At 45.0% G+C, this 15,743-nt stretch overlaps 2 protein-coding genes across 3 annotated transcripts in view; both read right to left on the minus strand.

Annotated features, from left to right (window-relative positions):
• FHL5 (four and a half LIM domains 5) overlaps positions 1–9,376 on the minus strand; it is a 46,140-nt gene extending 36,764 nt beyond the window's left edge. Inside the window, exon 1 of one of the 2 annotated variants that reach the window (XM_060190748.1) lies at positions 9,261–9,376. The gene's annotated coding sequence lies outside the window, so the exon portion shown is untranslated. Of the gene's footprint in view, positions 1–8,742; positions 9,212–9,260 lie in introns of those variants that run through there. The other variant, XM_060190747.1, reaches the window with a different exon arrangement.
• Positions 9,377–11,569: 2,193 nt separating this feature from the next.
• Positions 11,570–15,743, minus strand: part of UFL1 (UFM1 specific ligase 1) — a 29,236-nt gene continuing 25,062 nt past the window's right edge. The window contains exons 16-19 of the mRNA XM_060190749.1: positions 14,114–14,194; positions 13,743–13,828; positions 12,789–12,969; positions 11,570–12,119 (exon numbers count right to left, since the gene is read on the minus strand). Of these exons, the coding sequence (XP_060046732.1) occupies positions 11,904–12,119; positions 12,789–12,969; positions 13,743–13,828; positions 14,114–14,194 (564 nt within the window). The 3' untranslated portion in view covers positions 11,570–11,903. The remainder of the gene's footprint in view (positions 12,120–12,788; positions 12,970–13,742; positions 13,829–14,113; positions 14,195–15,743) is intronic.

Raw genomic sequence — 15,743 nt, forward strand, 5'->3', positions numbered from 1 at the left:
AGATTTAATTTTTTAACTAAATATATATATATATGTATTTATTTATTTATTTGGATAGAGACAGCCAGAAAGTGAGAGGAAATGGAGAAATAGACAAGGAGAGAGACAGAGTGACATCTGCTGCCCTGCTTCATCATTTGCAAAGCTTTCCCACTGCAGGTGGGGACTGGGGACTCGAACCTGGGTCCTAGTGCACTGTAACATGTGTGCTCAACCAGCTGTGTCACTACCCGGCTCCTTATTTTATTTCTTTTTAAGAGTGTGGAGAGAGAGAGAGACTCAAAACACTAATCTGGTACATACTGTGCCAGGATTAAACTCAAGACCTCGTGCTTCCAAGTCCTGTGCTCTGAGCTTTGTACTGTCCCCCAGCTGCTACCCTTATATATTCAGATTCTGATTTATTGTTTTGTTTTATTGTTACCAGAGCACTGCTCAGCTCTGGCTTCTGGTGGTGCAGGGGACTCACCCTGGGGCTGCAGAGCCTCAGACATGAGTCTCTTTACATAACCACTTGACTATTTAACCCCACCCTTTAGGAATAATTTAGCGAGTGAAGAACACAGGGGCATAATTTCACACCACACCCACCTTCAAAGGTCTGTGCCCCTTCACCCCTCCAATTTGCCCTTCCCAGTGGTGACCATCAGAGTTCTCACAGAGTTTGGGGACAGGTTGGCTATGCCTACCCCCCATATGCAAAAATTATCTCAAAATGGATCAAATCTTTGAAAATAATACTGGAGACCATAACACTGCGGGGGAGGGGCAGTGCAGAAAATGGTCTTGAGTCCCTTGATATTAATTTGAAAGATCTTTTGAATTTGAGGCTTAAAGCACGATAAGATAAAGAACAAACAGACCAAGCAGAGCCAGGAAGTAGCACAGTGCTGGGCTCCACAGAATTTAATGTCTGGGCTGTTGTAAGTCCCAGTTTCAAGTCCCAGCACCATCATCCAGATCAGACAGTGCTCTGGTTAACAACCACCACCACCACAACAATAATACATAATCAAAAAGCCTTTTCCCAGCAAAGAAAACTACAGGCACAATAAAAGTACTGCCCAGTGGAAGAGAGTATTTGCCACGTCTGTTCAGCAAGGCGTGATGTCTACGGCATAGAAACAGCCCACACAGCTCAGGAGCGCGGCTTTACAGTTGTGCTTAACATGGAAGCACGTGCGAATAGACACGTTCCCAAAGCCAGAGGCCCCTCAGTGCAGGCAGAAGCTCTCAGCAGCCTCAGCCACCAGGGAAAGCAAATGAAACCATAAACCACACTCAGTGGAGGACAACTCAGCCAGAAAGAAAGGGAGGGAGAAAGAAGAAGGGGAGAAAGGAGGAAATCTATCCATTCACAATAAAATAGATGGAGCTTGAGGGCGTGATGCTAATTGAAATGTCAGACACAGAAATGGCAAATTCTTTAGGACATTTGCATATAACTAGGTAAACACTCAAAGTCCTGACTGTCATGGAGACAAAGGACAGACTGAGAGGCACCAGGCTTGGAGTGACAGCAGGAAAAGGGTGAAACGGAAGGAAGGGGCTAGCAGCACCGCGCCAGCCATCTGACACAGAGAATGCCAGTCAGTCACGTCAGCGTGTTGACATTCGGCAGCTGCACTGAAGACCTTTTGTCAGCGTGTATGTGATGCTGATCTGACTTATCATGACCAGTTCACAGTATATGAGTATGGACACATTATGTTGTGTACTTGAAACTGACAATGTTATATGTCAATTACTCCTAGTTTTGTTTTTTAATATCAGATTGCATGAGTTTGGTTTTTGGAGAAACTAGTTTTCTTTTTTGCTAATTTTAAAACTGTACTGTCACTCTGAAAGCAACGGACATACCATGTGTTTAAGAAAATGATACGATGCTTATCCTCATCCTACCTGAACTCGAACCAAGAATTTTTAATGCTGTAATTTCAGTATGAAAAAGAAATATCAAAAAACAAACAGGACACGGGAAGAAATACGGCATCTCAGCTCGTTGAGGACCGTTGAGAGGCTAGAGGCAGAGCGGAGACCAGACGTCCCTGCTCAAGGATGCGGGTCACAGCTCGGCCATGGTGTGGAGGCTCCTCAGGAGGGAATCCCAGGACTGACGGGCGGTGCTATGCCTCCCCCTCTCTCTAGCTCTCTCTCCCTCGCTTTTTCTCTCTGTCGCTCACCTTCTATCTAGGAAAAGATGCGTGGAGGGCTACCTCTGAAGACGCAGCCATGACCTTCCTGGCGTTACTGATGCTGAGTGCTGGAAGAGTCACCTTTGCGCACACAAACTGTGGCATCACCACTTCCTCTTCTGGAACAGTGCTGACCAGCACAGGTAGGTCTATTATCACAGCAGAAGTGGGTGAGGACGACAGGAGCGAGCAGCACAGCGAAAAGCAATGTACTTTGTACTATACAAAAGAGAATATCCTAAGGATTAAACGTACAATTGCGTGAATTCTCACTGGCAATCACTGGAAAACTTTTGGAAACTATTAGAAATGTTCTACCTTTAAATTATTTACTGGGTAGAGACAGCCAGATTCTAGAGGGGAGTGGGAGATAGTGAGACAGACCCCCGCAGCCCTGCTTCCCCACTCACAAAGCTTTCTTCCCTGCAGGTGGGGACCGGGGCTTGAACTTGGGTCCTTGTGCCCTGAGACATGTGCGTCCAAGCAGGTGTGCCACCACCCGGCCCCTTCCTTTAAATTCTTTTACCAAGCCCTCACTGCCTGGCCCAGGTTCTGAGTACTGAGACAAATAAAATGCTCTTCCTTGTGTTTCTGTCTGTGGTAGCCCCAGACAAAGCCTGCTGAGAGCACTGGCTTAGGGGCCAGAAAGTGCAGGCCGATTTGTCTGCCTCAAATAACCGTTCTCACGGAAGCCGCTCAGCTTCTCTGGCTCTTGCATCCCTTACTTTGAAGGGGACTGTGGCCACCCCACTCAGGTGCTTATGCCTCAAGTCGAGCCTTGATAGGAAAGTCATGCCCCAGCTGGCTGCAGGTGCCCTGACTTGCTAAAAAGAAACTTATCATCACAGTTGATGCTGTTGTCCCCATTCTGAAGTGAGGGGCTATTTTCTCTCCTCTGTAAATACTGCTCTTTAAAAACTCAACAATTTTAAAAATAACCAAAGCTGTAATGTCAGGCCATCAATAAAAAATAGCCTAAAACAAGCATCGTAGCGTCATGGTGGAATGTCTTTTGTTAGTCTCCAGGGATGTGCTTGCTAAGCCCGGCCTGTTGGAAGCTGGATGCCCTGCGTGGAGGGGTCAGCTAGTAGTTCTCCTGAGAGTTGGTGAACCACTCTCCCATGAAACAAACGGCTGACCAGAGCCTTTCCATTTGACTAATTTGTTCTCTGTCTACTAAGATAGAAAAATAAGGACTTTGGGTGTGTTGCACCGAAGTAAAGGGCTCTGGGGTGGGTAGAGGGTTCAAGCCCTGGGACAGGATGGCAGAGGAGGATCTGGGTGGGGGTTACAGTGTGATGTGGAAACTGGGACATGTGACACATGGACCAGCTACTGTATTTTACTGTCGACCGTGAACCATTAGTCCTCCAATAAACAAAAGAAGAAGAAAAAAGACCCAAAAAGTGCTTTGTATGATTATCTTGGAGGGATTGCATTAGGAACCACACAATTATGCCAGCTGTTACTAAGGTAAGATCTTCCAAACCATTATTTAATCACAAAGTAAATCAATGAGAGAAAAGTGATTTAATGTGAAATCAAAATGAAAACCTTGGGTCTATACTCTTTCAAAGGGGTTTTGGAGCCAGGCACTGAAACAGTAGTTACCAGATAAAACTAAAGACCCAAGGACAAACAGACATAACCTCTCGTCTCCCCATGATGGGCGTTTGCGAGACGCGCTCTCCCAGTTTAGGTCCCTTCCTAGCCACGTCTGCATTGTTGGCGGGAATGTAAATTGGTTCTGCCCCTGTGGAAAAGTCTGCAGAGTCCTCAGACTATTAAAAATGGACCTTCCAGATAATCTAGTAATTCCTCTCTTAGGCACCCACCCCCCACCAATAAACAAAAACATAAATCCCAAGAGCTCCATACACGTGTGTGTGTAGTGCAGTGGTGGAAACAGGTGAGGGAGGGGCTAGGGAAGGAAAGGGTCCATCCGTCCGTCCATGCAGCAGAACACTGCGGAGTCATAGGAAACGGTGAAACTGTCTCTTTGCTGCATCTTGGGTGGAACTTAAAAGAAATCATGTCGAGTGAAAGAAGCCAGAAGGAGGACAAATACTGGATGGACTTATTTTTTTCAGGTTAGAAACTAACAAATTTAATTAAAAAAATCCAGAGCTCTAATGAGCATAGTAATTGTTTAAATGATTTTTCAAAAGGAAAATGGTAATGAAGAAATAAGCAGCAAGGGCCGGGGAGATACAATGATACATATCCTCATATATACACACAAGTTCATACATGGTCGGGAATATGTACATATTTCATGTCCACCAGGTGTGTGTATATGCACTAAAATATGAATATACACGAAGTGTGACTGATCATGGACAGATCCCTAGCATGGCAGTCCCATCCTGTATGCCCTTTACAAATAGTCACATTCACTTATCACTTTGTTCACCACGTCTGTCACCAACTCTGTGTCCCTACCCCACCCCCGTAGATAACCACTCTACTTCTCCCACAGTCTTAGAGGCTGACATTTCCCTTTTTTTCATGTTTGTGTAGTGAATTCTCTACATTCCACATATGAGTGAAGCCATTCTGTAGTCTGGAAGAACTCACTAGGAGGGACTTCGGGAAACAGAGGGAACGTGAGGGTGAAACTCCACTAGACACAGCCTAAGGCAGCAGCGGCCCTCGGAACTCGAGGAGGAAGGGGCACGGCCGGCGGCCTGTGGTGGAGGACTGGGAGGAGGACTGAGCAGTGTAGTATGCTGGCCTCTGACGTGGAGGTGTGAGACTGTACACCGGACACAACAACCACCTAGTAAGTCAGCGTTTTCCCAATAAAATAATCTACTTAGAAAAGGATGGTTAGAGGGAAGAAGAGAAAAAGGAGGAAGAGGAAGAAGGGAGAAACACAGAAGAGAAATATAGGTGGGCACAGGGAAAGGAGTCCTTTATGAATGCCTGAAGACACACAGTCCAAAGGCCTCTTAGTGTCCTGATACTTTTTTCTTTTCTTGTCTTTCTTGTCTTTCTTGTCTTTCTTTCTTTCTTTCTTTCTTTCTTTCTTTCTTTCTTTCTTTCTTTCTTTCCCTTCCCTTCCCTTCCTTCCTTCCTTCCTTCCTTCCTTCCTTCCTTCCTTCCTTCTGTCCTTCCTTCCTTCCTTCCTTCCTTCTGTCCATTCTTCCTTCCTTCCTTTTTTTTGTCCTGATATTTTCCCTGTGAAAAGCATACTTCTGATCCGAGCTCATGTTTACAGAAGCACTTAGTCTATGAGCAGAATTTTTTAAATATTTCAGGGACCAGGTGTTGGCGCACCTGGTTGAGCACACGTTACAGTGCAAAAGAACCCGGGTTCGAGACCCTGGTCCCCACCTGCAGAGGGAAAGCTTTGTGAGTGGTGAAGTAGGGCTGCAGGTGTCTGTCTCTCTCCCTCTCGCCCCTTCCCTCTTGATTTCTGGTAGTCTCTATCCAATAAATAAAGATAATAAAAAAAATATTTCCTGTTAGTTCTTCTCATTTAAAAAGTGAGAAGAAAGTTCAGGAAATATATATATTATAACTGACAAAGTGTCTCGTGGTAGTTTCAACCGTGGCTCATCTTTCTAGGTTATTGACACAAACCATTTGTCCTTTTCATCTATAAGTGGGCACAATACTTTATGAAACTGTGGCCTTGGTGACTGCTGTGTTTATTTTTAAGAAGGAAAAAGATGAGAAAAATATATTCCTTGTATCAGATTTAATGGCTCACAAGGCCACAGCTACACCAGCAGAAGAGGTTGAATCTAGGCTTGAAGTCCCAGGTCCTTGAGCGTGATGACACGAGCTCTCTACAGGGCCACCACTGCCTGGCTCCACCACAGCTTTCCAGCCCTTCAGTCTGGCGTCTGTCTGCTCCAGTCAGTCTGGCCCTCTCACAGCTTAACCCACAGGGGCAAGCCCTTCTCAGGACACATTGTCCTTGCTTCTGTCTGCTTCACAGAGCTCTTGAGGAACAACCTGGATCATCCACTGTGCCTGGCAGGTGAGATCAAGTCTCTGCCTATGATATGTCCATGCCGGCATGAGCCAGACTCACGTGCTATCTCTTTACCCAATACTCCTCCACCAGACTGGAGTCCTGAGTTCTCATGACTCTTGGTACTTCAACACCCTTAGTCTTAGCTAACTCATCTTTCTTTATCCTTCCTTCCTTCCTTCCTTCCTTCCTTCCTTCCTTCCTTCCTTCCTTTTCTTTCTTTTTAATAGTATGTTAAACGATTGTGAGATCAGAATGTATAGACCCACACCAGGGGCTTGAACCCGGCACCTTGCACATTGTAATGTGTGTGCTTAGCCAGGTGCACCACTGCCTGGGCCCTGGAAATCTTTAGATAATGCTTCTCCTATAGTCATGCCTTGAAGATTTACACATGCTAGTCTTTCAAGAGGATGAAGGAACTTCCCAAGTGGTGAGTCTACATAGTTTTGGGTTTAATCAATAAAAGAAGCTCTCTTCAATAAACGGTGCTGGGATACCTAGACAGCCATAAGTAGGAATATCAGACTAGACCATCACTTAACACCAAGTACCCAAGAATGGGGCAAAGACCTGGATTTTGGACCTGAAATTACAAAATACACAGAAGACACCATCAGTGGCACATTCCAGACCTTCCTAGCAAAGATGTATTTGGAGCCAACCTCATGTCCGAGTGAAACCAAAACAGGAAGAAGTAAGTGGAACTGCTGAAAAGCCATGGCCAAAAGCAAACATCCCCCTGAGGACCAGCAGACAACAATGGCACCAAAACCAGTCACCGATAAAAGATGAGTGAAAGCTCTGAGTAGACTGAGAGAGGACGGGGAGATACAGACAAGCAGACAGAGGAAACCTGCCAACCTGCTTCACCACCAGTGCAGTGGTCCTCCCTGCCGGTGGGGGTGGGGGTGGGGGTGGGGGTGGGGGTGGGGGCTGGAACCTGGGCCGTTGCTCATGGGGACATGTTGATATGTGTGCCTAACAGGTGCACCACACCGCCCCAACCTGGTAAAGACCTGGTGTAGCCACTAGAGTAGATGTGGAAGGCTGATGTGATCACAGAGCCCCAGACAACACTCAGGAGTGTAGACAGCCAGGAATGCCATTCAAAGCTATTTACAATGTCAGTGGCCACCCCCCTCTCTTTCCTCTCCTGAGGTTTTCTTGTGATCTCACATGGGTTCTGTGGATAATTTTGAAGCAGTCTGCAGTGTTTTGCTGCAGAAAAGAGCTCTCCTCTTCACAACTGTCTTACCAGAGCACCAAAGCATAGCGAAGACAAGTGGTAAACCAGAGAGGAAAAAGACAGTTGTAAGAATGTGGGGACGCAAGCTTGCTGAGTGGACAAAAAACTCAACTTTTCTTGTAAACTTAAGTATTTAGTTTTCAGTTCAAGAAAGATCTTATTTTCTAAATTGAAAACATAAAAAGAAATCAAAACTTCTTCAGTATGTACAAGACAGTGTCTGCCTTCACCAGGCCAGCAGACAGCCCCTAGGCTTACTGAAAGGGCACAGATTCGATCCGGCTTTACTCAGTTAGCTGCTGGGGAGTAGGAAGGAACAGAAGGTGACACCACATGAAGATAAGTATCCGGCACTCTTCCTGAGGTAGAGTTCTTCTGCAGGCCTCCCCAGACTGGCAGCTAGGGACAGCATGTTGGAGTAAACAGAACAAGAAGACAGACAGAAGTGCCTTCCTTTCTCATCAAGCCATTTGGAGTGTGGTTTGAGGCACATATCATAAGAGACATGTTACGACGTGTCCTGCATGATACTCATGTTCACAGTTCTGTGAAGTTTTAATTCACTTGATTCTCTGGTAGAATGTGGGAATAAATGCAGGGGCCTCACAGCAGATGTGACTTGAGGAAACTCTTGTACAGCTCTTGTGTCATTTTCACTGCCAGATTTCCCAGTTCTGAGCTGACAGCTGAGGACCCGCATTTGATTTTCAAATGAGTGACAGACCCTGAAGAGGTCCTGATAAAAGCAGTGAGAGGAGGCATAAATCCATACAGGCTTCATGCTTTGGCTTAGACATGCCTCAGTCTCAAGAAGGGATGAGCTAGACTCTTACAGTTTATTCTGTGTCTCTGTGGTACAAACTCAGAGGCATTGAAATTCACTCTTAGAAAACCTCAGATTATGAATTGTCTTTGTACTTCTTGAAAAAAAGCAAGCATCTTACTAACTTAAATGCCATAAGTGACTTCATATGTTGTTCTAAAACATACATCCGACACCAAAATACACTGTGACAAATTTATTCACTCAAGTAAATTAAATCACATAAAGTCAAGGAAACATCAAAACAAAAACAAACCAATGAAATTGTAGCCTTATATATAAAGCCAGTGTGTGAGACAACTCCAACCACGTCACCAAAGTCTTTAAGATTTCCTGTCAGCTCAAATGACTAGGAAGGTTACGTATACTTGTCAGATAAACATTTTTGTTGAAGCAGTTATAACGTTTATAAAAATCTCATATGTTAAAGACAAAGCGGAGAAGCCAAAGCATTAAACACAAACACACACACACACACGGAAACAAAACTCACTTTTTCTTTAAACTCCTTCCCGTGGTCAAAGCAGCACAAAGGAGGGCGTATGATTCCCCCCAACACACGTTCACCAGCACCCAAAGGAACAGATCGGCGGCAGAGAGGTCTGAAGCCTCTCAGCTTAGTGGAAGGACAGAGGGTCAGTGAGTTCCCTCCAAGTCTTGTGAAGTGCACGTTGCTGACTCCTACTGGGCTGGAATTTTTTCCTTCTCAATTTTTATTTAAAACCACAAGCCATAATTTCTCTGCAGGATGTCCTCAAAGAGGAAACCTCCCAGGAGTAGTATCTGAACTATCTGGATGTGCTCTCCAGAACCAGAAAAGCAGAGTGGCCGTGTACTCTATCACAGCTACAAAGGCATAGGTGGTGTTTAAAAGGGTGATCCACTTTCCATTCCATGACTCATCTGGTGTGCTGTTCCTGTGTCTTCGAATGACTCCAAATGCTGAAGTTGGACGACTGACTGGAAAGCTGCACCCCTGACGTGGAGAGAGATAGGGCCCCCTGTTCTTACCTGCAGTGCTCTTGGTAGTCTGAGAAGTCAGTCCTGCGTTGTGGCCTCTATCATTGCATTTTGGGAAATCTGAGAGCGTTCTGAGCCTTGGATTTAACTAGACTAACTTAAGGTCCCTGTTTTCTTGCCCTTTCATCACCTGCTTCTGTCCTTTCCTTATGAGCTGGCCACGATTGTTACGTCACGCCCAGGGCAGTGTGACTTCACTTAAGCACAAGCTCATTTGATCATTGGAAATATTCACATCAAAACTATGAAAGGTAGCTTCAGAGTTCAAGATTTGATTTTGAAGAAATGCTTAGCTATTGAAAGGTTCTTAGTGGTTTAAATTGATTCATAATGAAAGTGATAGTTTCCTAAAAAAAAAAAAAAATCTCTATTTGAAGAAATTCCTTTGCCTTGTACGGTGAGGTGAGAAGAAATGTTTTATCTGAGACCCAACTCTGAACCATCTTGTTCTAGCTGCTAAAGGAGTAAGATTTCTATTTTTTATTTATAATTAGGGAGATACATAGAGGAAGATATAGAGATGAAAATAGATGGAGAGAGAAAGAGTGAGAGAGGGGGGAGACGGAGAGGGAGAGGGAGAGAAAAAGAGAGAAATCAGAGCCCTGCTCAGCTCTAGCTGATGATGGTGCTGGGGACTGAAACTGGGACCTCAGATCCTGAAGGCATGAGAGTCCTTTGCATAACTGTTATCTCACCAGCCCTGTGTTAATATTTTCTAAGGTTAAACTCTAAAGCTGAGTACATGCAACACAAATTTTTGAAGCAGGGAAAGTCAAAGTTTATCAGTTCTATGCTTTGCTGTTTAACTGGCTTTGAGGACATGGTGAGTAGGGCCAGCAAACTGACCGACCCGTGCAAGGACTCTGACACATTCAGTCAGCGACAGGCTCAGACTTCGCCACGGCACTGCTAGGCGGGCATGTTCACCTTTCCTGAGAAAGCAGTCTTGGGGATAGGAGACTGTAGCATCTTTATTTACACTTGTGCTTCAGGAAGAATGACCCATGCTCACAGGCTCGGCTCTCAAGATCAGGACGCATCTGCAGTCTCCACAGGGAGGGTTCCTCATCTTGACGGTGATCCACTATAGACCAGAAGCCCAGCCTGCAACGCTGTTCCCAGACTGCTTCCTGCTCAGCAGCGGCCATATTTTCCTAGAAGTCTCCAGGAATCTCCAACTACTAGGCCGATTTTAGTTATATTCCAAAGGGCCTGTAGCTATACTAGTTTTTTTTTTTTTTTTTTTTGCCTGAGCCTAAAATCTGATATGCAGGTGGATCCTAGTTTTGTCTGAAGAGTTGGTGTCATGGCTGGAAAAAGGACCAGAAAGCTGGATCAGGGAAGAGAGTAGCTCCCTAATATGGGAAAGGAGTATAAATATTGACTGTGAATCCCACTGATTTGATGTGATCTGGGGTCCATATTCAGCTTAGGAGCCTATGTGGCCTCTGCATCCCTGTAGATCTGAGCTCATATTCTGTGGTCATGAGTAGGAACATTCCAAGCTGCCCCAATTCCAGGACCCATCTTCCTCAGGTGGAGCATAGAGTATGTTTGTCCATCCTTCCTTCAGAGGATGGAACATTCTCTACCGTTGTTGATCCAAGTTGAGGGCCTAGCATCTTGTTTTAATAGAGTTCATTTAAGCCCCTTTATGTTCTAGTGCCTCTAATAAGGACATCTCAGAAGCCACATGACAGTTTAGTAAGAGAGATGAAGAACACCTAACAGAAATAAAGGGTTTAATAGTAATCATAAAAATAAACAGAAACATGAATTTCTGTATTTCCAAGCTCAATCACTCATGGCTGGTTTTAAAATAAAGTATCTGATTTCGATTTCTGACATCAAAGAAGCAATCTCTCTCTCAATGACCGCACTGAAAGAGTTTCTGCCCAGGAGGATGGTGATAGCCCAACTTGAAATCTGCTATAACACAATGAATCAGTCCTTTCCTAGGGGTGAAAGATACAAGAACACTGATTCTTCCTTAAGCATTTAGAAAAAAACAAAACCTGAAATGTGTAATTTTAAAAGAATATGAAAAACAAGCTTCCCAACTTACAAATTCCATTTTTAATATTTATTTTTTATTACTGGATAGAGAAAGAAATTGAGAGAGGAAGGGGGAGACAGAGAGACACCATATGTGAAGCTTTCCCCCACAGGTGGGGACCAGGGGCTTGAGCCTGTAATGTGTATGCAACCAGGTGTGCCATCACTCAGCTCCCAAATTTCACATTTTTATAAGATTTAAATTGAGTAGAAAACAACTGTTTTTTTTTTTTAACTTTTTTATTGGGGGATTAATGTTTTACATTCAACAGTAAATACAGTAGTTTGTACATTTCTCAGTTTTCCACATAATAATACAACCCCCTACTAGGGACTCTGTCATCCTTTTTGGACCTATCCTCCCCTCCTCCCCCGGAGTCTTTTACTTTGGTGTAATACACCAACTCCAGTTCAGGTTCTACTTGTGAACAAAACCGTTTTAACTGAGTCATTTGTGCAGAGAGTCTCGTGGAGGGAGATGAAGGGGGTGTGAATACTTTCTGTAACCATCCAGCTCGACTTTGGGGGCAGAGACTGTCTACAACGAGAGAAGTCAACTGAGAGGAAGGACCGGCATTCCTACTCTCCCGTCACAGAGGACTTCCTGGATCTGAGAACAAGGTCTTTAACGGATGAGGAGAGTTCCTGAAGTTCTTTTCGGGTAGCACTGGTGACTTCTTGCTCATTGTCCGCTTTATCACTTAGAGGATCATCTCCCTGTCCAGTCTTCTTATTTTGACTAACCAACTGCTTCACAACCAAACCTTGATACTTTACCAAAAGAGTGTGCTGGTCCTGTGAAAAGAGCAAGGAGAGGCAAAATCAACAGTGCGTTTTCATTCTCTGTGGAGCAGACAACGGAGAGTCTATTTAGCCAGTAAAAATGAAGGTCTTCAACTGAACATTTCAGAAGAAGCTCAAGCTAGCAAGCTCCTTTCTCTCAAGGAACCCACAGCTAAGGGGAAACAGCAGTGTTACAGACTCCACTGACTTAGCTAAATTCCATCACGGTCAAAGTGATGTGGGAGCTCAGAGAAGTCTCATTACTTTTGATGTGTTTCTTTTCTTTTCTTTTCTTTTCTTTTCTTTTCTTTTCTTTTCTTTTTTTCCTCCTTTCTTTCTTTTAGAAGTCTGTGCAGGGTATGAATTTCTGAACTGATATTTGAAGGACAGGTCAAATTTGCATGGCTTAACTGGAAGATGATTAGACACTACTGTACTTTTTCCAAAAGCTTAATTTCTAAATTCAGAACATCCTTACTATATAGCTTAGGGGTTACTGAAAAGCCATTTGTTATGCCAAATTCTGTGCACCAATGCCTTCACGGTTTCCATTTTCAGAAGTCAGAAGATGATGTGGACACACCCTATGCTCATTTGGCACAAGGATTCAAACGCACACACGCAGTCAGTGTTTAGTGTCTAACAGCCTGGAACATGGCCAGCACCTTGAGAATGCCGTACCTCTGGGATCCTGCTACTGAGAAAAGCAATGATCTGCGGGACGCATCGCCCAGGTGCATGCAGCATGCTGTGGGTGGAGGCCTGAAACAGCAGGACTGCTGTGAGGTGCAGGGTCAGGGCAGGGTCTTCTGTGACTCGAAGCTGTTCAGTCAGCGCCTGCCGGTGCTGGAACATGATCTGCCTGGGGGTGAGAGCAAACACAGTGGCCGTCAGAGGTTCACAACTGGGGACACTTGACAGTCTGCCTTCTACATTCGCTTTCAGGTTTTTAAATCTTAATTACATAACCTTGTTCTGTTAAGTATTTTGAGGGACCTCAGGGGAGAAAGACACAAACACTAGGACATGAGGAAAACAACAGGAAGCTGTAGGTAGTGAGGACACTCAAACAATGATTCTTTATTTTTTAAAATATTTATTCCCCTTGTTTTTTTTTTTTTTTTTTTATTGTCGTTGTTACTGATGTCATTGTTGGATAGGACAGAAAGAAATTGAGAGGAAGGGAAGACAGAGGGGGGAGAGAGAAAGATAGACATCTGCAGATCTGCTTCATGGCTTGTGAAGTGACTCTTCTGCAGGTGGGGAGCCGGGGTTCGAACTGGGATCTTTACACTGGTCCTTGCGTTTTGTGCCATGTGCGCTTAACCCGCTGTGCTATCGCCCGACTCCCCTTAAATGATTCTTATCTGCACTGCTGATCACACAGTATTGCAATGGTTTAAGTAGGGCTCATGGAAGAGGGTCTCAAAGCCGCCATGTTTGATGAACACAGCACTGGGGAACTCAGCTGTCTTAGTAAGATGAGTCAGAGAGGGACCCAAGCGTGTGAGACTGAAAATGCTGCAAGTCAACAGTCATGTTGATGCAACAGTTCTCTCTATAAAGACAGACAATTCTAGTGTCAGATATGAAACACCACATATCCAAAGATTCACCAATAGTATAGATCGTTACCTCTCCCTCTTTTTATCTCCCTTTTTCATCATAATATCACAAGCTTCTGTTGCAGAATCCAGACAAGAAAGGAAGTCTTCTATGCTCTGAAAAGGGATTTATACCAAGATTTACGTTTATACACAGATTGCCTAGAAGAATGCAGGTATTTAGTACTGCTTTACAACTTGATACATAGATGTAATTTTTTAAAATATCATTTCAATATTCAATTTGAAAGAGTGAGAAAGGATAAAATGACCCAGCCTGGCTTCTCTCTCCACACCCTCAGAGGTAACAGAGAACACTAGTCTTAGATCTGGTTTACGATTACTCTGGATAAAATTCTACCCAGATTTTTCTCACATAAGTCTCAATCAGATTTTACTTACCTTTTCGTTTAGAGAGCTATGGAGTTTGGTGAGAGCTACTTTGGTTTCTTCTGGCAATTTACTTAAAATTTTTTTTCTTACCTGCAACGGGGAAATATTTTAGTATTTGCTTTCAACATGTGCTAGGTTTAGGATCTAACGAAACCAAACAGAGCATATGTACTATTGTTAACAGAATGCTGACTACAACTGATCTTTGTTCTTGAATTTGAGATTTCCAACTGAAGGTAAAAAATACACCAACAACAGATGAAAACATTCTAACAGCAGAGTGCTAACAGCTGGCTGGCCAGAAAGCCTAGCTGCACCCTGCTCACGCTGTCTGCCTCAGTGACGGAAGGAACTCTGTGTGTGTGTGGGGGGGGGGGGGGGAGGAGCGGGAGAGGAGAGAGTGTACCACTGACTTTTCCAGAAAGCCTAGCTGCACCCTGCTCACACTGTCTGCCCCAGTGACGGAAGGAACTCTGTGTGTGTGTGTGTGGGGGGGGGGGAGGAGCGGGAGAGGAGAGAGTGTACCACTGACTTTTCCAGAAAGCTTAGCTGCACCCTGCTCACGCTGTCTGCCCCAGTGACGGAAGGAACTCTGTGTGTGTGTGTGGGGGGGGGAGGAGCGGGAGAGGAGAGACAGTGTACCACTGACTTTTCCAGAAGCAGAGAACCTGGGGCTCCCTTTCTTTTCCGTTTGGGTGGGAAAGTATTTTTCAACGCCAGCTGAAGGAGAGGGGTGGGCCCACTCATAAAGACACAGGACCCCCATTACCTGGGCTGGGGTCTTATTTCATGGGTGAATACTGTCTATGGTACCTGGACACCTGGTCTCTGCTTGGACGTATCTTATAAAATGTGGGGGCATTTGCTGACATGAACCTGAAAGCCACTCCTAGAGAAAACCTTGTAGAGGAAGTCTCTGGAGCTGCTACTGCACTGAGCAGGCCCTAGAAGATGCAGTCTGGGCAGACAGGCAGCCTCTCCCTCTGTTCCCCTCACGGCTGACCACCTGAGCAGACTGGGGCGGGGCACACACACAGTTGTTCTTGTACCTGGGGACCTGCTGCTCAGCAGGGCAGGAGAGGAAAACAAAACAGCTGCTAGCTGGTGAAGAGTGTGTGTGTGTGTGGGGGGGTACAAAGACCCCAGGAAACAAGTCACACATGCCAGCTGTGAGAGCAGCCAGGTCAGAGTGAGTGTGTGTGTGGGGGGTACAAAGACCCCAGGAAACAAGTCACGCATGCCAGCTGTGAGAGCAGCCAGGTCAGAGTGTGTGTGTGTGTGTGGGGGGGGTACAAAGACCCCAGGAAACAAGTCACGCATGCCAGCTGTGAGAGCAGCCAGGTCAGAGTGAGTGTGGTGGGCTCAGTCCTCTGAACACTACTGTCTTCCAGGGTCTTTAGATTCCCAACCTGAAATGGGACCGACAAGGACGAAGAGGAAGGAGTCGGACAGACTCTCTCTTCAGGCATCTGCAAGCTAGAATGTCGCTTTACATTGCAAGAAGGGAAGATAAGCTTTAGATGAGGTTGGAAATTTGAATTTTAGATTTCTCTTTCTTTTTGAGGTACTGAGGCCTTGCATGTGTGCAACTTCGTGCTCCCAGGCCAACAGTTCACTTTTTCCATTTCAGACAGAAAGA

This window comes from Erinaceus europaeus, chromosome 4 (genome assembly GCF_950295315.1).
Source record: "Erinaceus europaeus chromosome 4, mEriEur2.1, whole genome shotgun sequence".
NCBI lineage: Eukaryota > Metazoa > Chordata > Mammalia > Eulipotyphla > Erinaceidae > Erinaceus > Erinaceus europaeus.